Source organism: Miniopterus schreibersii (assembly GCF_964146895.1).
Source record: "Miniopterus schreibersii genome assembly, chromosome: 7".
In the NCBI taxonomy this organism is placed as follows: domain Eukaryota; kingdom Metazoa; phylum Chordata; class Mammalia; order Chiroptera; family Miniopteridae; genus Miniopterus; species Miniopterus schreibersii.
The window spans coordinates 42,083,822-42,111,305 of NC_138108.1; the positions used below are offsets into that span (position 1 = coordinate 42,083,822).

General features: G+C 39.7%; 1 protein-coding gene across 7 annotated transcripts in view; it reads right to left on the reverse strand.

Annotated features, from left to right (window-relative positions):
* Positions 1-3,153: 3,153 nt before the first annotated feature.
* Positions 3,154-27,484, reverse strand: part of METAP1D (methionyl aminopeptidase type 1D, mitochondrial) — a 61,805-nt gene continuing 37,474 nt past the window's right edge. The window contains exons 1-10 of one of the 7 annotated variants that reach the window (XM_081143335.1): positions 25,200-25,308; positions 21,028-21,185; positions 18,929-19,078; positions 17,388-17,536; positions 16,764-16,806; positions 12,706-12,869; positions 5,993-6,090; positions 4,685-4,732; positions 3,716-3,794; positions 3,160-3,585 (exon numbers count right to left, since the gene is read on the reverse strand). In XM_081143335.1, the coding sequence (XP_080999461.1) occupies positions 3,507-3,585; positions 3,716-3,794; positions 4,685-4,732; positions 5,993-6,090; positions 12,706-12,869; positions 16,764-16,806; positions 17,388-17,530 (654 nt within the window). In that variant the 5' untranslated portion in view covers positions 17,531-17,536; positions 18,929-19,078; positions 21,028-21,185; positions 25,200-25,308 and the 3' untranslated portion in view covers positions 3,160-3,506. Of the gene's footprint in view, positions 3,586-3,715; positions 3,795-4,684; positions 4,733-5,992; positions 6,091-7,523; positions 8,128-12,543; positions 12,610-12,705; positions 12,870-16,763; positions 16,807-17,387; positions 17,537-18,398; positions 19,079-21,027; positions 21,186-25,199; positions 25,309-27,484 lie in introns of those variants that run through there. The other 6 variants (XM_081143329.1, XM_081143331.1, XM_081143334.1 and 3 more) reach the window with 6 other exon arrangements.

Consider the following 27,484-nt stretch of genomic DNA (forward strand, 5'->3'; position numbering starts at 1 on the left):
TGATCTGGCCTGAGCTGAACCTTCGCCGATGCACCTTCCCCTGTCTGGAGTGCGCAATGATCACAGGACAAACCTCTGTAATCAAGTACATTTTGGCAGAAGGAACACCAATAAAAATGAACATTCAAAACAAATTACATCGGTGCTGTCGTTTCAGATATTAGTGGAAGGGGCTTTTCTCTTTTTTGACTTCAGTAGCAGCAGCTGCTGCCCGCGGAATTCCTCTCCTTTGGTTTAAGGGCATGATGTTGGGGGTAGAAATATTTCAGGCAGTGTGGTTGGAGCAAAAAGAAAAACAAAAGCAGAAAAAAAAACACACCAAAAAAAACCCAACAACACCCAACACCCACCCCACAACCGATCCTCCAAACCAATAACGGCTTTGCCAACGTTTAAAAAGATTTTTTTTCTTAATCACCCAAGCTCTCCGCGATACTTTGTAGCAACAACCAGCTCATGACTCTGCTGCCAGACAACTCCCGGAGCTGCTGGACTCCTCTCGATTTCCGTGCTGCACTTGTGGTTTCAGTGGCTCCTTCCTAGCGCCTGTTTTTGGGTGTAGGGCAGGGTGTGGAGCCCGGTGCGGTGCCCCCAGCACAGCAGCACGTTTGCCGCCCGGACCCCTGGTCTCCCGCGCGCCTCGTGGGCCCTGACCACGTAAGTGATCGCGGTGGCTGGCGCGGGGTTGGGGTTGGGACCGAGGGAAGCGGGCTGGCCGCTCCAGGTGCTCAGGGCAACGCCTGAGGAAACCCGACAGCTGGGCCACCCAGGGCCAGTGTATTCCAGATAACGGCAGGGTGCGGGGAAAGGGAAAGAGGCTGCCACAGATCGCGACGGTCTCAGGGCTCTCTGTTCGTCCACATCTGGAGCGAGAGCCCAAGCCATTCGCAGCGCAGTGGACAGGGCTGGCTCCGGGGAACAAAAGATCCCCATGCGCCCCCTCCGGAAACGGTTTCAGAGACTTGCTTATTTTAGAAATAAATTATTGTGGGTGAGCGAGTGTCTACAATCGGGAATTATTTCATGTACCCAGAGAAGCAGTGACAGGGAGGAGTAGCTGAGCCGGGCCCTGGGGCGCGGAGCCGAGGGTCTTGGTTAGCTTCTCAACCTGAGATCTTATCTCTACCCTGTGGGCCCTTCCACCCCACACCGCTAAGGCGACACCTGTTCTGAAACGCCGGTTTGCTTAGATCTCTGCCTGTCCCAACTCTGAGAGAAAATACAACTCTCCCATTTATCTCGAAAGTCCTGGGTTGCTAGTAGAACCTTTTGGAGACACCGCAGGACTGGCGCCTGGTGGTGTTAGCTGTAGCCACTCCTGAGCTGGAATTCGGGGGCCACCCTCCGTGAAGTGTGGAGCCAGCTGAGCTGGCGAGGGTGAGGGGTTGAGAGTGGACAAGGTATTTTAAAATCTGCTTCCTAACTTCAGCCTTCAAAGCATGTTAAACTGAGTTCATTCTAAATGAAGTTTGTTTCCTATGGGGCCGCAGAGTACTGCCTGGTGCTGGTATACACACACATACATATATGTACAATGTTTAAACTTTAGGTTACTTACTTTAATAAATGGTATTATAAACCTGTCCCATAAATACATCCACCTTGGAATAAGTGCTGCACAAGCAGTGTGTTATCCCAGTGCCTGGGAAAATCCTGGGCCCAAATGAAATTATTCTTGGGGACCTGATCGATAGATAAGAAATGGGTGACGTTGCAGTCCCACTGCTCTGGGAGAGAAGTGAAGTCATCCTGAGGCAAGCCTCTCCCAAGGACGTCTGGGCCTTGCTTCCCTCTAGAGACTCCAGATTTTTCAGGGGCAGCAGTCTCAGTCTCTAGGCCTTTGCTTGGCTAACTCTCAGGATCCCAAAAGTTTTTCTATGACCATTTTTGTAAATCTTCAACCCCTTCTTTGTCTTTTCCACCTCTGAGATCCACTAGAATCAGAATCATTTCTGTCTTAAATTCTCCATTCCTGGACACCAAGAAAGAGAGCCAGAGGGGCTGGAGGATGCCCAGGAGAATCCTGAGTGCAGGGAAAAGATTGGACTGAACGCTTTCCCAGCGTGCTCACTGGCCTCAGTCTCCTACCTCTGTCCCCACCACCCCACCACTGTGAGTGTCACAGAGAGGAGCTAGCTATTGGGACCCAATCACAGATGCCACCTGTCATGACAACTTCAGGAGCCCTGCATTTCCTTGGTGCTCTCCAGCCCAAGCTATATCTAGTCGATGGCAACTTTACAAAACCCACTTCAGTAGAAACAAGAGTTAGCACAACCACTAACTGTGAGGACACCCTAACTGGGCTTGTTCCTAAAACCATGACCAGAGGGCCACTAGTTTCCATGGGGGGGCCCCTCTCCACCCCTGACCCAGGTGTAAACAGGTCCTGGGGAGCTAGCACAAGGAAAGGGAAGGTATTCGAGGCAGGAGTGGGTCTTGGGACAGGAATGTGGATCCCTGGGTTTCGGGCTCCTGAAGCAGGTGGAGCTGTGGACGGGCTGAACTGGAGTGAAACTCACCAGCTCCAATCCTGCTGACCATATCCTTGCCCTAAAAAATTCTCATATCTCTTCTTGCTGGAACCCTCTGGGTCTCCAGTGCCAGAGCGAGGTCTGATAAGGGCCATTTATGGGGAGAGGTCAGTTTAGGGGCCACACCAGCCTGGGGTTCATGCTTCAATTCCTAGTGCAACAAATGGTCGTGTGTGGGGGAGGAGGGGTGTCTTGCAAAAGTAACCTCTGGGATGGCACTGCGGGGCTGGATGGGGGCTGGGATGGAGAGCCACAGGGGACCAGAAAGTCATGTTTTTAGTTTGGTAAAGCCCTGCAGACGGGCTAGGCCCCAGGGTCCACAGGCAAAGAAGTGTTTGTGACCAGCCCCTCTATTCGGGCTGATCTTTTCATGCCAAAGCCGCTATGAAGGGGAAAGAACCGAAAGGGCTGGGGAGCAGCTGGCCTCAGCGAGTCCTCGGGGCCAGACAACGTAGGATCCAGACCCGAGGGGCGGGGAAGACCTAAAAAAACATTGCAGCTAACAGCTAGACTCCGGTTTTTCTCTATGCGCGGGTATGTGAAAAGTTCAGAAACTCAAAAATTAACCAACTACCCTCTTCTCCCGCTAGTAACTGTCAGAGACGAGTTCAGACACAATGGGTTTAAGAGGTGAAAGCGTTTTACTTGGGCAAAGTCAAGGCGAGGGAAAGAGAAAACCATGCACCTCTAGGCATCCCTTGTCTTCCAAACATTCCCCCTCCAGAAACGTTTCCCGAGCCAGGAGCAGAGCCGGCGCCAGGGTCGTCTCCCCGCAGCCGCGCGGCGCGCGGGGCTGCTGAGCTGCCTCCCACCTGCCCCACGCGCGCCGGGCTTCCCGGGCGCCGCCAGGTCCCAGGGCGCGACCAGCCTCCCGCCCGTTTCTTCTAAAAGTTCTCCAACAATTTAGGACAACTTGAGTTTCAGCAACTTCGGAGAAAAGGCGCCCAGCCTCTGCGACCTTGGGGCGGCTCCTCAGGCCTCGTGGGGCAGTTTGGTCAGGATCTGAGCGCCCCCCGACGTGATGACAACCGTGTGCTCGAACTGGGCGGACCTGAAACGCGCGAGGCTGCGGTCAGGACGCGCGCCAGCGCCAGCCGAGCGGAGAGCGCAGCTGGCCCGCGCCGCCGGACGGCCCTGCCCTTCCCCAACTATTTAAAAGCAGCGGGGCAGAAAGCAAACACCTTTGATTGTCCAGGGAGACCACCGTCCACGCATCCTCCAGGACCTTAAATTCAGGGGATCCCTCGGTTATGATTGGCTCTGTAAGAGGGAAAATAGTTACAGCAGTGATCTAATCAGATTCTTGCCAAACACTGTTTCCACTGATGATCAAAAAAGAGAGCAAGGAGGTTCTCTCCCTCCCCCCCCCTCCTGCCAAGTACTTCCCCCACCGGTTCATGTTGCCATATCGCAGGGCTGATAATTGATGTTGCTTACATAGTATACTACAAACTAAACAGTAGGAAGAGGAAACGTTACTGCATTCAAAATGTATGAAGTTGCCTAGTTCGTAATTTTTTAGAGGAAAAAGGGCATTTTAATCAAGCCTTAATTAGGACCCCGTGGATAATAACCACCCAAACACCAGTCCCTCTCATAAATACCAGTGAGTTTTAAAAAATATTTGAATTTTTAAAACATGCTCAAAATGTTCATTAATCAGCAAATAACAATTTTCTTATTTCACTCTAATTGCTTCTCCATTAAGTCCCACAGTCAGAAACATGATGCCTTCCTAGTCTTAGGTGACTGGAATTTGGTGGGGACACCAATCACATGATCAGCCAGGAATGGGCCGCCAGGGCGTACATGCCACTTGCTAACAGGGAGCAAGGGACATAATCGCCTCATTACTGGGTGTTAATGAGCACACACACACACACACACACACACACCAAAAACCCAAACACCACATTATGTTGGTAACAGAATTAGAGGTTGTTGGAGGGCTGCTCTCCTAAATGTGTCGGTAAGTATCTGATTTAGGAAGATGAGCTCGAGGATATTATTTAATCAGATTTACTATGCATCTGAATTATTTCATTATGCTGATTGGCTTTATTAGTTCTTCATGGGACTGCCTGGCCTAGGCTGGGGATGCTGCTCCTACTGGGGGGGGGGGCTCTCTGAAGAGGATCTCCCGCACTGACCTATGGTGAAGGCCATTCCCTCCTCCATGAGTAGATCGCTGTCATTTGCTGCAAAAAATAAAACATGGGGTAGGGGTAGTGGGAAAGGGAAATGGAGAGGATAGAAACAGAATTAGAGGGGTTGGGCTGCTCAAAAAACTTGGTAACTTAATTTTTTTCTTTTGGGATAGAAGAGAGGGTGGAGGTTTCTAGAGTCCTGGGTGCTGGCTAACAACCAGGGGTTAAACACAGGGCTCCTGGCCTCAGCCTTTGCACTTTCTGCATTTGGGGTCAAGGCCTAGCAGGGGTGGCCTGGGTGTATCAGACACTTGTCAGGACTCCCCACTTCCTTCTGCCCTGGCCACTTGCTATGTGGTCTCCTGGCTTTGCTGGGTCCTGGGCCTTGGGATCCACCTGACCCCAAAGAGAAAGACATCTTGGGGAACAGAGATGCAAGGGAAGGCAGACACGTGGGGTGTGGGTTGCAGTAGGTGGCAAGGTCAGGGGTGACTTCAAATAACTCTAAGTGTTGGCTCTGAGTGAGAGACATGTCTAAGAGGCCCTTTCTGCACTCCCTCCTGGACCTCAGGTGGGGCTCTTTGGCCCAAAGGGAGTTCTGACCTGTTGTGTTTCTAGGGGTCTTTGAGGAGATTGGGTTCCAGGCAGTAGTTCCAGACTGTTCCACCCCAAGCACCCAAGAGGGGTGCACACCTGCATAGGGTCCTTTGGTCTCTGGGGCGCTTTAAAGAACTGCCTCCTACCCTAACCCCAATCTCCCCCCCCCACCACCTTGTGGCCTACCCCTGCTTTCCCACTGTAGGGTGCACACCCAGGCCATGAAAAACAGGAGATTCTGGGGAAGGAACACAGGGTGGGTATAATCTAGAAATCACTAAAGAGTACATGCTGCTAAATACATCAGCTGTCATCGCTGTGTAGGATGTAATAAAGTTTAACCACAACAGTCAGCAGTTAGGGGGGTAGAAAAAGGAAAACAGAAAACAGTCATATGTGCATGCTGCTGGGACACTATGCAGTGGCGTTTTGTTTTCAGTAACTTTTCCTAGACAAGAATTCCTTGTGCCTTCCAGCCATCACTCTTCAAGAGAAGACAAAAAGCAAAATAAAGCTTATTTTGGGATTGAAACTACTGGGCTCTAATCCAGTAACATAGTAATGTGCTGGTTATGATTAAGTACCCTTTGAATTCTAATTCTGAATCCACACACACAAAAGGATAATCATGTGGATTCAAAGTTAGAGCTACCGGAGCAAAACTGTCTTATCCCGATTCCACTCAACAAACAGCTCCCAAATTAACGTTCTTACCGTGATGCCAAATCTCTGGATGTCCATGAAAGTAAGATCCTATCCCATGTCCCACAAAATGTGGACAGACTTGTAAACCATTCTGATGAGTTATGTGGCTTTAAAAGTGACCAAACAAAATATTTAATTAAATTAGATACATTTTTAATGCATACATAGATAAAACAAAGTCACTTTAAAATATTCTATGAAAAACAATCAAGTTATATTTAGAGCCAAATAATAACTATGTATTCATTATTCTGGAATAAATTAAGTTTTTTGCCATTGCTTATAAAGCTCCCTTTGGATAAATGAAGAAAAAGGGTATGTATCTAACACAGTAGTTTGCTTCATTGACCTTCATACAGCATTCAAACAAGACCACTTTTAGACAAGTGAGTGTGCATGCACACACACAGAGATCGATACAGCCAAGATACAGGTGCGTTCAATGCAGGTCCTAACATGCCTGGTGTGTATGGGGCTTCACAAAAAGACTGGGCAAGTTACTACTGATTTGGGAACCAAACAGAGAAAGAAATTTATAATCTAGAAATGTGGCTTCTTACTTCTATAGTTCCCTTATGCTGGTCTATTTCAAAACATTACCCATTTTGCAAACACACTCACACAGAAGGTCAAATCTGCTTTGTCCATCTTCTTCAAACACTCTGAAACTTTGTGATTACTTAGGATTTCCCCTCAACACCCACACCATTAACAGGAATCAAAAAGGATGCTTTTAAATCACTGTGGTGCTTAAGAAAAACTAGTATTATGATTCCTAATTCTTAAGGCTTCGTTAGTTATTTCTACATGCATATCATTTGGGTTCCATCTCTTCCATGTAAGTAAAATATGGCACATATACTCCAACCCTAACATCTTCACCTATGAAGTTAAGAAGTTGTTTTTGAAATTAGGTGCATATGTTTTATTTCTGGGAGTGCCAGAAAGACAAGGACATATATACCATTAACAATTTATATTTTCATGTGGAGGAAGAGCACAGTGCCTGAACCCTAACCATAACCATGGATTGAGATTTACAGGACTGCTATTTAAATTGTTAACAAAACCAAAGTTCTGAGATCCCAAACTGCAGTTTCCAAAAGACCCTCCATTTAGTTTACCACGAACTCAAAGGCATGTAGCCAGAATCTTTATGAGCACGCATGTTGATATACTTTTCTCTCAACATTCTGAACCTTCATCTCCAGACCTGCAAAATATCGGATGTCACTAGACACAGCAGATGCGCAGACTCTCATTCAGATTTAATTTCCTGGTAACTGATAACACAGAAATAAGTGAGCGATGCATGTGCTGAGGACAGGAACGATACGTCAATGTTTTTTATCAAGTTGTACTTTATGGTTATTTTTGTGTGTCTTTGCACTTTGGACAGGAGGTTAAACAAGTTTCTCAAGGTTTTTCTATTTGTACCACACAATTTCTGAATAGAAACTGGGATGGAGAGTGGATAGGGGGTGGGAGAGATATTATTAAATAAGATGTAATGACTTAGATTTTTTTTTTTTTTTTTTTTACAAAAATAGGCTCTACCTAAATCTGTAACTGATGTTACTTCAGTTTCAACAAATCTCAGTGATTCTAAGAGCATTCAATATAAACTGTTCTCCTATTTTCTTTTCTTAAAAAACACACACAACACTAGGTTTTTTTGTAAAAAAGGCTCTAACTGATTGGCAGGCATCACAGCTACATCTTAAATGTGTGCTACAATGGCAATCTTCATTTTAATTTCCAATGAGAGGACAGGAAGAAAGCCCACTCTGAAAAACACTTGGGGTCCTTCCCCCCGTCATGCCTCTCATTCCTCTTCATAAAAGGAGCTGTGCAATTACTAGGTGGTTAAAGGTAGCTGAGTGCATCCTCCGACAACAATTTACTGCCTGGATCCTGCTGGAACTTCTGGCAATAGCAGTATCATGGAATGTACATGTCATGGATGCAAAGGTCAGAGGGGTTCCCAGCCATGTGGAAAGAACAGGACCAATTTCCTTCGGTTCCTTGGTTGAGCACCCATCTCGATGTTCGATTCCCAGGGGCTAACTATACCCTTCTGTCTGCTTTCCAGAGTATTTTCCTTTCGGATTGGTAGTTAGCTTCTTAACACATACCTACAGGGACTAAATAGGATAAAAATCTCATCAATGCTCCAAACTGCTATTTAAAAGCACCCCCCCCCCCCATTATTTGGAATACATGGGAAGCACAAGATTATTTACCTAATTCTAGGGTTTAAATCTAACTTCATAGAGACAAGTCAAGTCACTTGTAGTAGTAAATTCCACTCCAGCGTGAGAGGACTGGTCACCCTAGTCGTGGGAGTGTAGAGCATGTGTGTGTCTCTTGACTGATGTGTTGGGGAACATGGAAACAGCTGGGTGGGCAGGGGTGTCCAGGAAATGCCACAGGTGCTCCCCAACACCAGCCATCATAGGGCCATGACCCATTTCTGAGCACAAGGGTCTTCTTGTTGGACATGTCACTTTCTTATTTTTTTCCAACTAAAAATCCTCTGAGACAGTAGGGCACTTCTGCTGAGCCTGAGCACACCTGTAATTTGAAGGCCTCCATATGGGATATTTGGGGAAAGGGAGGAGGGGAGAGAAGAATACCTATAAAAGCAGTTTGTGAACTTACTTTTAAATTATACTGTATTATTACAGTTCATGTTTCAGTTATAGTTTATAGTTGGAAGAAAAATCTCTCTTAAGGAATTTCATCTTGTGACCATTTTCTTCAGTTTAATTCCCTTTCATGAGGCAGTTTCCCTCAACTGAAGTATTGTCTGGATAAATTAAAATTCTTAATATATTTCAACTACATTTTTATGACTAGGAATACATTCCCTAAGAGGTCAGAGGAGTACAATATTTAAGCACATTCTCTTCTAACAAAATAAAAATGCACATGGAAATAGTTTTATTACCATTTTTACATGAATCCTATAAACAGCACTACTCTCTAAACGGTCACATCTCTAATTAAAGGATCTTAAATGGCACCTGACATTCTAAGTTATGAAATTTTAGCTTCATGTTTCCAGATTTTCATTTTAAGAAGTAGTCTTTTAATGAAGGAATACACAAGCCCAAGGATTCCCTCTAATGATGAGGAATGTTTAAGTATAATTAGTAATATTTTTGAAAGCCAGTAACTGTTTTCTAAAAGAGTGGTACATTTTTTTTTTTTGTTTCAAACTGGATCACAAATTACTGTATTTTTCTTACAATAGTCCTGAACTTTTATTTGAGGTTTTCTGTTTCTGAAAAGCAGACATGATGGATTGAAATAAAAGATAATTTATTGCAATGCTTACTTTCATGTGCAAAGAGAAGCAGTATAATTGTAATTTACAGTAGCTGTCAAGGAAAATCCATCACAGATGACATTAAAATGACTTATTTTGCCTGAGCCACTTATTGTTTAAATGTGCATAATCTAATAGAAAGAGATTATTTTTCAAAATCTGCTTTATATTCTTCTAAATTAATATCAAAACATATACTTATGAATTAAACATTAAAAACCATTTATTGATACTTTCATCATGACATTTACAAGCATAAGTTTAACTTATTTTTTATTGAACTGTCACATATTTGTGATGCATGAATTTACACATTCACAATATTCTCATATGTACAGATCGTACCATCTAGAGATAATTACAAAAATACAGATTTAGAAATATTTTGAAGCAAATGGAGCTACAGTGAGGATAATAACACACTGTAACCTAAAGATCACCAGCCCTCATGAGACAAAAGGACACATAGAGAAAGACTCTATTAATTAAACTATTTTGGCCAATACTTTTTCAGAGATATCATCCTATCCTTCAGGCTCCAGAGAATTTAAAAATTTCCTATAAAGATCACTAGCTTTTTTGGTAATAGGATACTAATAAAAGATGTTTGAATGTTCTTTCCATGCTGTATCAGTAGAGGGAGGCCATGCAAAACATGGTGAATATCTTAAAATAAGCGAGACTGAGTTGAAAGATGTTTGTAAACCTTAGGTCTGTAATGATTCCAAGTACTTTTGGCATAAAGGTGGAGACTGCTTGTTTATTTACTCCCTTGAGAGTCTGCCCAAATAAGAAAAGGTGAAATAATAGATGTCCAGAAACATTGCCTTAACCCAGTAGAACAAACATTTGTTAGAATCCGGGCCAGTTTCCTGTCCAGTGGCAGACGTAAACCATCTAAATAATGAAATGCATTAGGGTAAAAGTAAAAAGTTCATTGTCTGTTATTTTTTACATAGTTTTGTAAGTGCTGTTGTTGGGACTGATCTGGTTTTCAAAGGAGGTGGTACATGCAAATTCGTACTCTGCAAAAACTGACCTTTGCATCTAAAGAGCTAAAATCCAATGTCACTTTCAATTCTACTCTTTTTTTTTTTTTTTATGTATCTAGAATTAATGTAGTGAATACGTAATGAAATGCATTATCCTACATGGAGATTTATCAGATTTTCCGACTGAATGCTAGGCTTTGCTAGCACTGGTTGGAATTCACCTGCATGTTGGTGTGGCGTGTGGCTCTTTTTTGTAAACAGTTAAGTCGTACACAAAAAAAGGGAACAAAGGTCAGCACCCAGCCGCCACTTGAATGTGAGATTTTTCTTTTTATTCCCCTTGATGTATACTAGGCTCTGTGTTATTAGTCTTAATGATGGAAAATTGTAGTGTTGATACAAATCTTTTTTTCAAAGTAGTAGGCGGGAGCTCCATTTGTTAGTAAGTTTTTTTGTGACTAAAAGCCACGGACAGTACATTTATGTAGCAGTAAAAGGCCTAGATGCTCTTTCCATAGCAGAGCTAATTATTCCTACTGTGACCTTACTGATCCAGCCTGTTCCTAGTACATCTCATCTGCACGCCTGTTCCTCTGTGTAGATGGTGTCAGAGAATATGAAAAACCCTATAATGAAACCATTTTCATGATGGAGAAAGGCTACTGGAGTTGCACTTGCTACAAAGAGGCTCAATTATATGAGTAATTGTGATAATTTTCTACATTCATAGCCTTCAATGGGGAAAAAAGAATGAGAGCCACAAAGGAAAATTACTTTAACAAGAAAGTACAGAGAGTAAAAATGGAAGAAGAGACAAAAAAGGGGAAAAAATAACCAGAAAAAAAGTTTAAAAAATAGATGTGGAGGGAGGAATAGCGAGGCAGGGAGAACAACAGAAATGCTCAGAAGCCCATGTGCAGCTGTGTCGCACAATTAAATTGAATTTTTTTCCTGCAGTTGATGAATGTGACTACTGCAAATGTGCCTCTGTAGTTAGCTATCATTTGTTGTTCCGTGACAGGAAAAGGATAATTACCTCTCAGAGAGAATCAAAGGCTGACATGCCCTTTAGACACAGCCATGAATGCAGACTCGAGAGAATGCTTGAATAAGAACCTAGTGTTCTCTGCCCCCTTCCACTGAAGAATAAATTTTGTTAAAATGCAAGAGCACCACCAGTAAATTTGTTGAACCCTAGGTGTTCAAAAATATGAGGTACATCTATCGACTCATCCCATTTGCAAAAATAAAACTGCATTTTGAATTCGTTTCTATTATATTCATGGACAGGAAGATAGTGAGATATGCATTAAATTTCTTTTCCCAGTAGGGGTCTGATTCAACATTTCCTATGAAAGAACAGAGAGACACTATCCCTTTTTCCCAGGCTAGTTAGCCTATAATTTAAAACTGTCAAAAACACAATTTTGTGCAAAGTCTTCAATAAAAGCTTCTCAGATATAACCCAAAGAGATTTTACTAAAGTTTGATCCAGACACTGTTACAATATTTTTAAAGCCATAAATACATTTAACTGATATTTTACTGCCTTTTTTTCTTAAAGCATTTGAAGGCTTATGAAGAAAAAAGGCAGCATCTTTTCAAGGTGACTAAGTTGTCCATTCTTCAGACAAATGGGAAGCACTCAGTGGTTCATATTAATAAGAACAGTACTTTAAAAGGTACTGATGTGGTCATCTTTAACAAAATGCATTACTTTTAAATAAAAAACCCCATATATTCTGCATGTCTACTTCAAAACAGTTATGGGGTAAAAAAAAAAATCTAAAAGTAAGTGACAGATTACAGAGCAAAATCTTGAATTCAGAAAATGCACATACACTCAAAAAGCAAGCACAAATGCAGTGTGGAAAGTAAACAATGGTTTACAAGGAAAAAGGAACCAGACCAAAAAGGACAGAAGATCACCCTTTCAGGCTGTTTGCTAATCCACTAATCTGTTGGGCTGACGCTTTTACCCCGTATCACAGGAATGCGTTCACTTCATTCCTTTATAAAATTTAGCTTTCTCCCGTCCCATTATCCAAGTGCTAGGCTGCTTAGCCCTTTCTTGGGTGCTTTCTGCCATGTTTGGTGTGATTTTGAGCGAAGGAACACTACAGACCAACATGTCAAGATAAAACAAAAGCAGTCCAACAAATACTGCTTGCTGCTTCTATAAATTTCTTTGCCGACCCTGCTATAATTCACTTTTTAAAAAATCTTTTTTTTCTTCTTCTAACCCAGGGAACAGCATTGCAGCCTGGCAGTTCACATACTGATATCAGACTGAAATGATGGTTCTGAATCATAAAACATGTCATCAACTTTATACCAAGCCCCCAATAACCTTTGCACCATTTGCCAACCCTCCTTTTACTTGTCAGTGTAAGGCTTACCTGATTGTGTTTCCAATTACTGAGAAGGGAGCCCCTGCTCTGCAAGCTGCAATTGCTTCATCTCTACACCTCCTGGCAACTGCCACTAACTTTTTACCACATTCATCCACATCGCCCACCAAAAATGTTTCAGAGGTGTCTCCATGGTAGCCATTGTAATAGACCTAAACACAGGCAGAAATTTAAAAATATGACCTTGTTTAAAAATCTACTCTTCTAAAGTATACATTGGACTCATTTATGTATTTAGTGCATTCATATGTTCCACCCTTCCAGAATTACTCTTAAGTTTACCTACTAAAAAAGAAATAGATATGCTGAGCCTTACAGAAATTTAAAAGATGAAGCCCATGCAATAATAGTGCACAATTTTAAAATAAATGACTAGTGTGGCTATTTCAGCATTATAATTAGCAATGCTGTAGTAACATTTTAATTCCTCACTTTATTTTTGAGAAGACAAAACTACATATGCAAATTTTAGTGACCAAGGACACTGACCCGCCATTATTACAATAGGTTTAGAGAACCTGGAAATATTTAACACAGTGAAAAGTTACTTCGATGTCACAAACTCATTCTCCTATTTACCAGTTCTATACTTGGAAGTCACAGATAATGACAAGAGGAAATAAGATGGACATATCAATATTATTCCAGACAGCAGGAGAATTTAGCCTGAACTGAAGTGGCTCAATATAGAAATGAAAAATCTTGCCTGGAAGTGAAATCTTCATTGAATGCTCCAGACAGCAGAACATTAACAGAAAAGACTACATATCAATATTTAAAACTTAGAATATAAGAAAACGGTGTTAAGAATAAAATTATAAAAAATATAAGTTTATCAGTCTTCAGTGATTCAGCAGTCCCTGGAGGATCTTGAAAGATACCAGATTCATTATAAAAATCAATAATTACCAAACACTACAATAGGTATAAAAGGCTGAGAAGACTAGTTGAATATTGATCCATTGATGTAGCATGAAACTTGCCATTTTGCATAAATCTGCCCTGTGCAATTATTTTTCACATTTCTTTCTCATGAAGTAGAATGCAGAAACTATTATAAAAATACTTATCTGAGCTTTCTGTCTGTTTTAATAGTGAATTAATGTCTTAAATATTTCTACAATTCTGCATTTAATAAAAATACTCTCCCACACACTGTGAGGGAAGCAGGAAAAGTCTTTATTATGTCTTCATTTTAAAAGTCAGGAAACTGAGGTAGACAAGTAACTTGTCTAAGGTTAGTGGCAGAATATAGAGGTAGATCCAGATTAATATGATGGATTATTGGCTTCTGATCCAGTGTTTTTTCCTACTGTATCAAAGTACCTTAATTACCTTACAATAGAACAGTGTTTTACTCATTTATTAATTCCCACTTGCAATCCAAGAAAGTACAATTTTTAATTTTATATACAAGTATATAACATTTACTAATAAAAGAGTAATTATTTAAAAATTTTGTAACTCTGAATGTTTGTATAACTGCTATTTAAGTAAAAATGCATTTTAAAAAATCTTTGCCTTTTCATATTATTTTTGCTAGCTTTCAAAATGACTACTTGAAAGAGTCAATATATATGGCAATAACAATAGTTCTGAAAGTCTGTGACAGTTATCTATAATTACTGTTTGTACCTACAAACTATTCTTGTTTTGTACTTCGTTTATTTAACAGATATTTATTGAGCAACTACTATGGACATTGCATAGTCTATTTTTTAACATTCAACTTTCAAGGAAAAAAGAAGTTTATTTTCTTATGATATATACTAGACATAAACAATTATAAAATGCAATGAGTATTTTCTAATAAAATATAGAATCTAATAATGGGGTCTTTCACTTAATAAAATATTTCACAAGAAATACAATTTGTTAAGATGTTAACCTATATGTTTCCTTGACACCATCACATTGCTAGACACTTGAAAATATTTCACTTTGTTTTATGAATTTTGCAATTATGAAGTTATTTGAATGTTAAAAATGGAAGTGTGTTTTAAAAGTCTTCAGGAAATTTAGAAAAGGCATGGAATATTCTCTTTGAACATACTGAAAGCAGTAGGGAAGAGTATGCTTGATTTCATTCAAAGCAGCAATGTTTTATTATGGGGTATTTAGATGAGATAACAAATGTAAAACCCCCAAATCAGGTACAATCCAAAAGAAAAGTGTATCATGAAAAATACTTCATAAAATACCTCCTTCTACATGATTCTGAGTTGGAAAGATATGAACAGAATATGTGTAGAGTAAATGTTCAAGTATTCTAAATAGGACAAAATAATATAGAAAAGAGTATTAGCAATAAAAGAATCTTTGGCTATATCTTCACACAAACTGATATGAAGAAGAAAGGTTGAATTAATTTGAACAACTAGAAATCTGACTGAACTCAACTATTGGATGCCAATTTCCACCTCATTCATTTCCACTCCTACCTAGGTTTCATTATCTGGACATAGAATAACTATTATTAAAAATATTTCCTCTGCACCCCTATGTTCATTGCAGCACTATTTACCAGAGCCAAGATCTGGAAGCAGCCCAAGTGCCCATCAGTAGATGAGTGGCTAAAAACTGTGGTACATTTACACAGTGGAAGACTACCAGGCTGTAAAAAAGAAGGAAGCCTTCTCTTTTGCGACAGCATGGATGGACCAGGAGGGTATTCTGCTAACTGAAACGAGCCAGTCAGAGAAAGACAGATACCATATGATCTCACCTACATGTGGAATCTAATGAACAAAATAGAAACAGACTGATAGGTACAGAGAACTGACAGCTATCAGAGGGGAAGGGGACTTTGGGGACTGGGTGAAATAGGTGAAGGAATTAACAACAACAACAAAAAAACCCAAAACTCATCGACACAGACAACAGCATGGTGATTACAAGATGGAAAGGGGGTGGGGCAGGTAGAAGAGAGTGAAGGGGGAATAAATGGTGACGGAAGGAGACTTGATTTTGGGTGATGAACACACAATACAATATACAGATGATGCATTATAGAGTTGTACACCTGAAACCTATATAATTTTATTAACCAATGTCAGCCCAATAAATTCAATAAAAAATTCAAGCAAAAAGTTTTCTTTATTAATAGAAACTGTATTTCTTGAATACTGTCTATATCAACTAGTTCTCATCAGATGTTTAAATTATATTTAAAATTTATTTATTAATCATCAGATGTATAGAATTTATTTATAATCTACATAATCCAAAGGTATCATTACTGAACGTTTTAGCAAAATGAATTGCCAAAGCACAAATAAGCCAAGTCTGAGAATAGTCAAGGGCTAAGACTATTAGAAAACGTTTAGAGCTTGTACAACTGGAAGTTCCTATGTTAAATTATTTTGGGTTGTTATTTAAAAGAAAGGCTATTAACCATTTGGTGAAAACTTAAGTTCAGAGAGAAATCCATTCTGCCGGTATGCTTTGAGTTCAAGGCTCTCTGTACCAGAAATGGAACACGGCGCTACCTTCAGGGATTTTCATAAATCTAAGAACACTGCTAGCAAAAGAGTTGCTGTCCAAATAGACTGACACACACAGGCCAACGTAGCCTCTAATGACAGAGTAAGATAATGACAGGCCACACTCAAAATCAGCAGGAAGAGGAAGATCAATCTTGGCAGAGTGAAGGAAAAATGCTGGCTTTCTTCGCGTTAGCTCATCTCATACATATCTAGCTTCAGCAGCTGCCCAGTGCGGTGGTGCTCTGCATTAACTACACAGTGGATCAATAACAATTACACCTTCTCAAAAACATGACACATAGCAGGATTGGGTTGACATTTCACTTAGGCCAACATTGATCTCAGTGCATCTGATTCCAGCCCTAAATTCAAGTCAGGCCTGGGTTTACTTGGAATAAACACAGAGTTAAAGACAAAAAAGGAAACCAGCTGCTTGCGTCTGGGTCTAGGAGTAAACAGCACTTCCATCGGTGCAGTTCACATTTTCAGTCCACTCTTCTTCCTGTTGCTACCAGCAATTCTGAAGTTGATCAAAGACTATTTTTTATACGATTTACTCACCGTGACATCAATGTTGATAATATCTCCATCCTGAAGAGGTCGACTGAAACATAAACAGGAAAAAATGGTGATAGATCTCAATAAAAGAAATATAAAAATAAATACCTAATGACTACTATTGCAAACCCCATGAGTTGCAATGAAAATTCAGAGTAGAGGAGGAATAAGTGGAATAATTATATCTAATCTTTAGCTTTGTTAGTCACATCAGATTTTACAAGAAATATATAATATTAACATACTGCCATTTATAAAAGTCTACTATTCTTTTAAAAGTGTAATTATTAATTACCTTAATTTTGCAAAGAGTCAAAAAATAGTTGATAACCAATATTTATCTATAGTTGGATTTTTACCATTTATATGGTTAAAATCTAAGGAGATAAAAGAAATATTTAATGCACAACTATTTTTTTGGATTAAATACTGCTTTAACAAACATTAAATGGGGGTATCACATCCACTTAGAGGCAAAATACTTCAAATTTTTTATTTTACTATAATCAGCTTCAAAAGTTTGCAGGTGGGTTTCAATTAAACAATAGTGTCTTTCACCATATGGTAGAGATCTTAGTTTCATGTTTTAGTTTCCAAAGGAACAATATGTTATTAAGCAATGAATACCTGTCAGGAATACCATGACATAGCACGTTGTTTACAGAGGTACAAACAGATTTTGGAAAACCTCCATAGCCTAGAGGTGAGGGATAGGCATCATGACTGATGATTTCCTGATGAACAAGAGCATCTATCTCTTCAGTTGTCATGTCAACCTAAAATATTAAATAAAGAAATTGTGCAGTGACAGTTGAAGACATTTCCTGTAATCTACTGACTATGCTTTTAGCTACAGCACTTCCAGGTGAGACTGTATAAATCTACTGTGATAAACTTGTAGTACAAAATGTTAATTAATTATGATTAACATTAAAATCCTAGATAGTGTGCCTTTTGGAGACAATCATTTAAGTATATGATGGTGTTATGGACTATTAGGAAATGGAAATTTAAACTCTTAAGATCCTTCAGATAATTTGTGAGTCATTAAATGACATGACTCCTTTTTAGCCTGAAAATTTCAAGAATGTGTTCTTAGGCAATTCCTTCCTCTTCCTCAATGGTTAGTAACCTGGGCTAACAGAAGCATATAAATAAATACTCAAAAGGCTCATCAGTTTAGATGACAAAGCTTGAAAAGTAGGTCAATCCACACCTTTATATCTCAGAGGAACGTTACAATGGCATGGAGATTATGGATCATCATTTAAAAAACTGAGTCTGATACATTTTTTTACAGATATCATTTTCACTGATCTTGATTTCTTTTATATTTAAATAGGTCAGTGCTTTTTAAAAATATTTTTCTCTTACTAAAAGCTATCCAATTGCTGCCAAACTAAAAGAAAACTATAATCGAGGTTGGTGAGCACACGAAGTCTATCTTCAAAACTCATAAATCATGAATAAAATTCTAAAACAAAATATTTTATTAAAAATTAACTGTTTCTTCAATAATTTTCTTTGTATTATTTTATATTCACATTATGCTTAGTTATGTTGCTATAACAAGATTATGACACAGCTGACACCCTAAGTGATTTCACTGTTGAGTCTCACTTCTAAAATTCTGCCCACCTTCTGGAAACTACAGGCCCACATTTTCTTTTATGATCCTTATATAGCAGAGTGTTTCAGATTATTCTGAAAGAACTAAATCTTGTAGTAAGACAGTTGCACATAATTACATTGCTCTATTACCCATATCTTTGTGTATCTGGTGATCTTTCTTTGCAGAGCTACTGAAAGAAAATAGGAGACAAAGGCGGAGGCAAGCAACTCTTCAAGCACACGGAAATAATGTGGGGAATAAAAGCATAAACTACAGGCAGGAGGAAGGGGGCAGAAGTCAAAGCTGGCTGCCATTGATTAACTCGCATAGGCTGACTGAGCCCAAAGCATCTCGAGAATTCTGCTATTTAAAATTGAGCTTGGATTTTAAATGATCTCTTGAGTAAATACATAAAATACTGCAATCCCTTTCCCCCATCCCAACACTTTACTTAATTATTAACAAATTAGATGTGTACAAAAGATGTAAAGGGAAAGGGGAAAACAAGGGGGTTCGCTGCGCCTCATGTGCGCCCTGCGGTTTGGGGAGACGCCACCTTTAAACTCTTCCCAGCCAGGAGGAGGACATGACGGGCCAGCTGACAGGCCTGACGAAGCCCTTGAATCTGATCTTCATTCTTAACTTCTATGCTGTCTCCCCAGTCGGGCACAATGCCTGTCGTCACATAGTCTGGCTTCTTTATGTGCTTGAGGAAAAAGGATTGAAAATGAAGATCAGAACCCAGCGCACGACAATGGGATCATTTTTTCGGACACAGCCTCCTGCTTCATGGGGCTCTGCCCTTCCTGCCGAGCGCCGACCTCCGCAGCCAGCACGACAGGCCTCCAGGCGGCCCCAGCTCCTTCCCCTGCCCTTTTGAACTTAACATTGCTGCCAGTGCTGCCTCTGCCGGTCTGCTAACCTTGTGGGCTTTGAGTCAAACTGGGCCGAAGTAGGCTTCTGGGCAAAACAAACAGTAGTTTTCTTTTCTTCCTTCTCCCAACCCCTTTGGAAGCGAACTGTCATTGATGAAATACAGAACGGAGCTTCCAAATTGTCAAATGGCTAATTAAGAGCACTTTCATCTTCTTAACACGGAGATAAAATTTATGCAAAGGATAGCTCACAACGCCCGCTCTTAATGAATATATGTAAAAGGCTGACTGCCAAGGCCACCAAAGCCTATTACATACACACTTTCCTTACACTTCGCAACTGTACCCAAAATAATAAGGGGCTAGAGAATAAAAAAAAACAAGTTTCTTTTCTTTCTCTTTCTTTTTAAGTACATAAAAATACCTAGAACATTTCTATCATTTGTCAAAAACTAACAAAGTATCCCCCCAAACTCAAAACATTCAACTCTGCTTACCCTTGTAGAACATTCCCCATCACTTACTTAAATCCATGGGCAGTATTCAGAAAATAAACACTATTTACACACACAGCTTCTCTCAGTCCTGAAGTTTTGCACAGCTCTCTACAAACTACTTACAGAAACTGCTATGTAAAGCATTGTTGATAGTACCCAGTAAGGCTACACAGGAGTTGGGGACAAGAAGCTGAGAGAGAAATCACTATTCAATTGACATCACAGCAGCTCTGGAAGGGCATCAGGCAGGATTTAAGGACCTTCACCTTTCTCGTGTTAGACAGGCCTTTGTGATATAGGTAATGCCACTGCTCGGGCTGCCACAGCTGAGCTCTGGATGAGCATCTCTCACCTACAGCTTTCCCCCAGTGTCCACAAAAGCTCCCAGTCTCCCCCATAGACTCTGTGCTCCTGTCTGCTTCGTGATCTGGCCAGGTTACAACTACAGGCAGAAGAGCCATTGGGCTGTCACTGAAATTCTAAAACAATACATTCCCCTCTCCAGAGACTTCTTTTTCTTTTCTAACTAAGTAAATACGAGGAACATACTTTAGGCTCTGGTGGCCTGTCTTGTCAGCCCTTGCCACAAAAATGAGTCACTCACCTTCAGGAAGTACAGTACCCTTAGTATGGGTTCAGTGTAAAAAACGTATAAAGGAGAAAGCAGATGATTTTTGTGACAAATCTGTATTTCTTTCAGCTATTCTCATTCTTCCTAAATAACCCGCACACTTCCTGTATATTGCATTTTTAAAAAGGATGGACTCTCTTTCCACAGAATTGTAATCTCTAGAAAAAAGTCAAGAATGCTGAGACAAGAGGTTTTCTTTAGTTTACTCTAAAGGAGATTCAAAGACAGCAGCATTAATAACATGAAAAATACAAGAGCAGGCTTTAGGAAGAAACACCTAGTGTATTAGTTTCAAGTAATCTCTCCTGAATGATCCCAGTTTTATAGTCCAATTTTTCTCTAAAAATCTACAAAAACTACATACATGTAGTTTTATCTTTATGTTAAAAATTTAATATAAAAAATTGCATGGTGGAAATTTTAATTCTAAGTAAGCTAAGCAGTTGTAAGCTCAGCTCTTTATTTAAAAAAATTAACATTAGAGAACTGCAGCATGTTAAAACTTCTCAAATTACAATTTACAATCACAAACCAAATTTAAAAATTGTGATTCAAATAGCTTAGAAATCAAAGGTGCAAAAACATTTGATTGCTTCTGCAGCTAACCTTTATCTTGGCTGGAAAAAGCAGCAGATAATAGGCGATACAGTACCTTAGGGACTGGATGAGCTGAAGAAACTGCAGCCGGCAAAACTATACTGTGTGAAATATCTCTTTGTCTCCGGAAAAAGAAATTTCTTCTTTGTTGACTGCTTGACTGCTTGTGTAAGTAGATATGATTGAGTGATGAAGAGAAGATTCTATGACAACCTAGGAGCAGAAAGAGACATATTTTAAGTAAAAAAAAACAAACAAAAACCAAACCTAACATAATGCTACATTTTAAGATGTTGCATTGTTGACTATTAAATCATTATTCTAATCCTTTACTGGCTCAAAAAGGAAAAGCCCCAAACAGAAAGAAAAGCAGTGGTATTCTCAGTTCTAATACAATAGTAGCACAGCATATTTATTAGCTAATACTATGTTTACATAAATGTTTGACAATGGAAAACTCTACTCTAATGGGAAACAAACATATAGAAACATCTGCTGAGCACCAGGTCTATAAAAAGAACGATTTCTGCTGTGGTACTTTCCGCAGCAATGTCCTGGATGACCCGAGATTTAGGGCACTGTTTGGGTGGCTTTTCATTCTTTAAAGCCGTGAAGAATCATGGACAAATTGCCAGCTGCACTTTTTGCCCTCGATCGGATTACTACTCTGTGTTAAGTTCATGTGCAGCGAGGCATAATACTGAAATTCACTGTGATGAACGCTCAAGCCAAATAAAGGCTAGATAGCAAAAATGTAGGGTGTAACCCTGAAAGAAAATGAATATAGGGTCCTAAATTACGCACAACAGGAATTTTGAAATATCTATCAACATTTTGAATGCACATATCCTTTGACTCAGCAATTCATTCTCCTAAGACTTTCCCTTGCAGACATTATACAATGATGGATCTATGAAGATGAATCCTACTGCAGCATTGTTTGTGGCAGAAAAAAATGGGGAATAACCCAAATGTCCATCAGTAGGGGACTGGCTAAATATATTCAACCAGTTAAATAGAAATAAATGTATATCTACACAACAGAAAACTATGGACCTATTAAAGGGAATAAGCGAAATCATCTCTAAGTATTGATATGGAAAGAAGTCACAGTACACTGTTAGGAAAGTAGCAAATGCTGAACAATATGTATAAGATGCCCATTACTGTAAAAAGAGCTTATATATTTATATAAGCTTGAATATGCCTATAAATATTTCTGAAAATTGATGTTCATCAATACTGGTTACTTCTGGGACATGTGATTGGGGCTGGGGACGAAGACTTCTTGAGTCATTTTATTTTCTTCTATACTGTTAGATTTTTAAAAAACACTTGCATAACTTTTATAATTAAAAGAGTGGTTTTAAAAACCCCCAACACATCATAATTGCATGTCAGGGGTCGGCAAACTACAGTCCGAAGGCCAAACCTGGCCTGCTGCCTGTTTTTTATACAGTCCAGCCACCTAAAAGTGATTTTTATGTTTATAAATTGTTGAAAAAATCAAAAGAAAAACAATGTTTTGTAATATATGAAATTATGTGAAATACAAATTTCAGTGCTCCTAAATAAAGACTATTGGAACAAAGCTACCCTCATTTGCTTCCAATTGTCTATGCTGCTTTTGAGCGACAGGGGCAGAGTTGAGTTGCTGTGACAGATCTGGCCCTTTACAGAAGTTTGCCAACTCCTGATCTAGGGCACTGGTTCTTAAAATGTGGTACCTAGACCAGAAGTATTAGCATCGCATGGAAAAAGATGCAAATTCTTGGGCCCCTCCTCAGCCTACTGATTCAGAAGCTCTGGGATAAGGCCAGCAGTCTGTGCTTTAACAAGTTTGAGAAGTACTGGCTTAGAGCAACCTTTCAGCTGTGAAACATAATGGTACCATGAATTGCAGATGAGTGCTAGCCTCAAAACCCAAGATCTCTAAGTGATTTGGAAAAAGACCAGGATGCAAACAAACTCCAATGGTCAGTGATTGAGTGCCAGAAGTTTTACTCAATTACGTTCTTCCATAAAGTTCAGTTTAATATTGTTGAATTAAACTTACAGAGGTGTTTTAGATATTATTTTAAATAATTCCAAGTGCCAGGCAAAATGTCAGTAATATTAGTTTTAAAAAAGTAGCCTGAGGTATGTACATATTCTCAAAAGCTTGTAAAGTACAATATTTCCCTAAAGACATCACTATTCCAAGATTGTCAAGTGGTACATGAGTATCAGTGTAGCATCCTAGGAAAAGCGGACGGTTAGAAAACAAAAGTCTGGAGTTTCATCTCAGCTCTACCACTTGCTGGCTGGGTGGTCCTGAGCAAGTTTCTTCTTTTGGGTCTCAGGTAAGAATTAATTAGAATACAATATGTGAAAGAGCCTTGCATTTAGTAGATACCCAATATATGATAGTTTCGTCCAGAACACTTAAAAAGTAAAATAAGAAAGAAAACACGGGCTCTGCTACAGCTTCTAATACTGAGCACTTATGTGTCAATTACTGCTCTAGGCACTTTACATATGTTAGCTCATTAATCTTCTGAGAACCCGATGAGTTGTAAACTATTATTACTCCATTTCACAGCTGAAGACAGTGAGCCACACAAAGGTAACATCCCCGGGGATGTGCAAAAGCTGAGGGAAACCAAGTCGAGTTGCTCCCACAAAGTATATTACTTGTATTATACGCATGAGGAAAAATGAGCTAACACACATGGAAACACCCAGAAAATGTGAAAGGCACTATAACACTATTATCAAGTTATTTTTCCAAAAGTGGTTATGGATTGACCTAATCCATCCACTCTCTCAAGACAAGCTCCTTGTGTTGACCAAACATGTGGTTCAGTGAGAAGCTGGTTGGGCAGTCTGTGAATATGGAATGGAAAATCTGGGTCCCAGCTAAAGCAACGCACTCAGGTGGAACCAATCTATGAGCATGGGCCCCCTAACTGCATCGGTAGGTCGGACCAAAGACATCCTTTACTGAGAAAAGTATGTATGTATTATGATTACTAGTAATAATGACAACACTGATAGAAATAGCAACAATAAATAGTGGTTAAAGGCCAGGTGCTCTACATACATTATCTCTTACCCACTGTCAGGTGAGCAGGAGCTGTTGACATGACCATTTTATGGATGAGGCAGTAAGGCTCAGCCTCTATGATGGGTCAATGGCTGGCCCTGCCTCAGGTCCTCTAAGTCCAAGTCCAAGGCTATGTCTGCCACTCCAAGCTGCCTTTCAGCAACGTACAGGGGCTCTAGCCGCCAGCATGCTTTTCTTTAGAATGTTTTTTTAATCATGAAAAAAATAAATATCATGGGATCAGCCAACATTTAGAATAAAGGTACTTTTCATGAAAATTCTTAGAACCGACCTAATTGAGAAGCATTGTGCTAGTGAAAATAGCGTGAGCTGTTGAAGTCAGACAGGTCTGAGTTACCAAATCTTCTGAGCCTCTTTTTTCACCATTATACGGAAATAGCAGTGCTTTCTAACCACTGGGCTGTAGTGAGCATGAGCTGAGATAACATATATATGAAGCATCTTTAAAAAGTAGGTGCTCCAGGAATGCTAATTTCTTTTCCTTTCCGTTCTCAACTACTTAACATTTTTATCTGTGGCCCTCTAAATTTATTCTTTTATTCAACAGCTACTCACTGAATGCCTCCAATACGCCACGCTGTGGACACAGGCAGGACAACATGACAGAGTCCTTGCTCTTGTGGAGCTTATTCTGTGGTGGGACGCAGACGAAAGCAAACCAACAGATACGCTAGATTATATCAGATGGTGACATATACGATGAAAAACAGGCCAGAGTAACACAGCACTGGAGGATGCATTGGAGCTAACTTCTACTCCTGGTCCTGTTGAGAGTTAACTCTGTGACCTTGAGCAGTGACATTAACAGTGAGCACTGACTGAGGGCTTACTGGTGCCACAGATGCTATGCACTGACATAGGATGCTTAGTAAAATGGGAGAGGTGGACTTCTTAGCCTTTGAGGTCCCTTTTGGCTCTGACATTGATGCCTTCATTCAGCAGCATTTGATTGTCATGCTGCATCCCAGGGAATAGGATGATATAGGCCCTGATCAGTTTTAGGAACTCCTGAAGATTTTTTTCAATGTGGCTGATAACACAAAAGAGAGATAATCTTTATCAGTATTATCAAGTTCAAGTACACAGTCATTATAGGGGGAATTTTTTTCTATGTACTTAACCATGAAGTCTTCAGGCCTCTACCAAAATATCCAGATGAGGCTTTTGAGACGTTCACTTCTAGGATGAACAGTGCTGCCCAGGTACCCGCTCTGCCAAATGATGGGCTCACTGCCGAAGAGATGCAGGGACAGTCACACATGACAAACATTTGTTGACAATTATGGTTTGGCAGTGTACTTTGCAATTCCACTTTCACAAGAGAGTTTTTTATTTGAAGTAAAATCTTTTCTTTTAGTCTGATAAAAGACACCCTATAAATGTTGTTACAAGGTAACAGTATAACAAGGTACCATACCGTGTTTATCCCACTAACTATTCATTACAAACCAGGAAAACAAAGCTAGTGTTTTCGAAGGTGAAATGAAGACACGGGCTTAGGTCAATATGTGCCTTTTGAAGATAATGGTCCTTCAATTAATGTGGCCAAAAAAAAGGGAGAAGGAAAGATCCTCAACTTTATCATATTATAATTAATAAACAGTAATTAACAAATTTTCTAAATGCAGAGTGAGCAAAATTAAAATCCTCAGTCCCAATGATATTCAGGGTCACAGGTTAACCAAACTACAGTATCTGCTACAGGTCATTCTAGAAAAGGTTTTTGAGTTTCCTATATATTTCCTTTCTTTATAAAAGCACTGCTTTGTACACCTAAAACAAATACAATGTTATATGTCAATTATGTATCAATTTTGAAAATAAATAAATAAAAAGCATTGCTGATACCTTCTTATAACTACACCTAACTTCCAACTGGCTACCTTCAATATTACAGCTAATTTGATTCACGATGTCGATCATCAGCGGCAGGGATACCAGCTGGGTTTACCAGCCACAGCGATGGTCTCTCTGTCTCTGGGCACCATTATTTTCTCAGGGCCTACAGCATACCACTCTTTTGTTAAAGCTATTTTAGGGAAACAAGGTTCGGGTGTGACTAGCTATTGCAAGGGGCAAGCTGGCTAATCTGAAGTTTAGGAGATGCCAGGAGAAAACCATCAGAAACCTCAGGAGAGTAGGAGAGCCCCAGATCTGCAAGGAGCTGCTTTGGATTAATTTGATCTTAAAAGACATGATTGTAGTGAGTGCTGTTGTTGATTAGGTAATAGAAACCTCTATGTAGGATTTTCTTAGGCAGTAAATCTATATGCTATTTGTTATGAACACTAGAATATTTACTGTTATCAAAGGTAATAATAAGAATTATTTTCTTTGTCACAAAAATTCTATCAGCGCCTAGTTTGAGCTAAACATGGAAAATTATAGCCAACTGCTTCTTTCACGTCACGGAGGAGCACACTGTGCAGCCGGGACGTCTCCTGAAATTGCTATATGTTCTCTGGATCCTGCAGCATACTTTTCATATTTTAAATTTGTATTTGCAATAAAATCTAGGTTGTGGTTTTAAATATTTTTATATTTGGTAATAGCATCAATTTCTAAAAGCTGCATTTTATTTCCCTTTACAGATTAGGTCTGAAAGGTGGGATTACAGAATTCAATATGACGGAGGGTGGAATGCATTTTAAATAACTTATGTTGCTGCACAAACATGCCCTATACTTACTGGCCTCTTACTCAGGGTCCAGTTTAATTGTTATCTGCTCATGCATTCTATACCACATAATGAAACGCTTCCATTTCACCCCCTGAGCCCTGGGTTTTTATGTGCACCTCTACCAATGACCCTTAATTAAACCGATTTTACCCTTGAAAATGCGAGTTTTCTTTTGGTCAACAAGTATTTTTAAGGGAGAGGTCTGAATTAACTTTCAAAGAGACATTTAACATGTTTATTATTTTAAACAGTTGTAAAACTGAACAAAGTACATTTGTATTCAAGCGTGGGCTACCAATATCTATATTTTTCATTGTACGTTTCTAGGGAAGCACTTTCACCCTGAGGCGTGCCATCAATTCCCAGTTATGTTACACTTCAGAGGTATCAAATATCTGAGTAGAAAACAACACGATAAAGTAGCCTGTACTACTTTACATTAGCCAACAATGTCAACCAGAGATAATGTGCAATTTAAAAGACACCTGTAAAATGTCTTACTGAATATGTTTTTTCATAATGATCAGCAAATGCCAAAGTCTAGTAACAGACCTATTATTTATAGCATATCAACATCTAATTGATTTTACAAATGGAGGCAATTATTTTGGATGAATGGAGGAATGCTTGCCAGATTTAAATGATTTATGATTATTGAGAGAAAACAACAATGTTTTGCTAATTCATTTTCAAATACAGCTCTTACACTCATTGATAACTTAAACT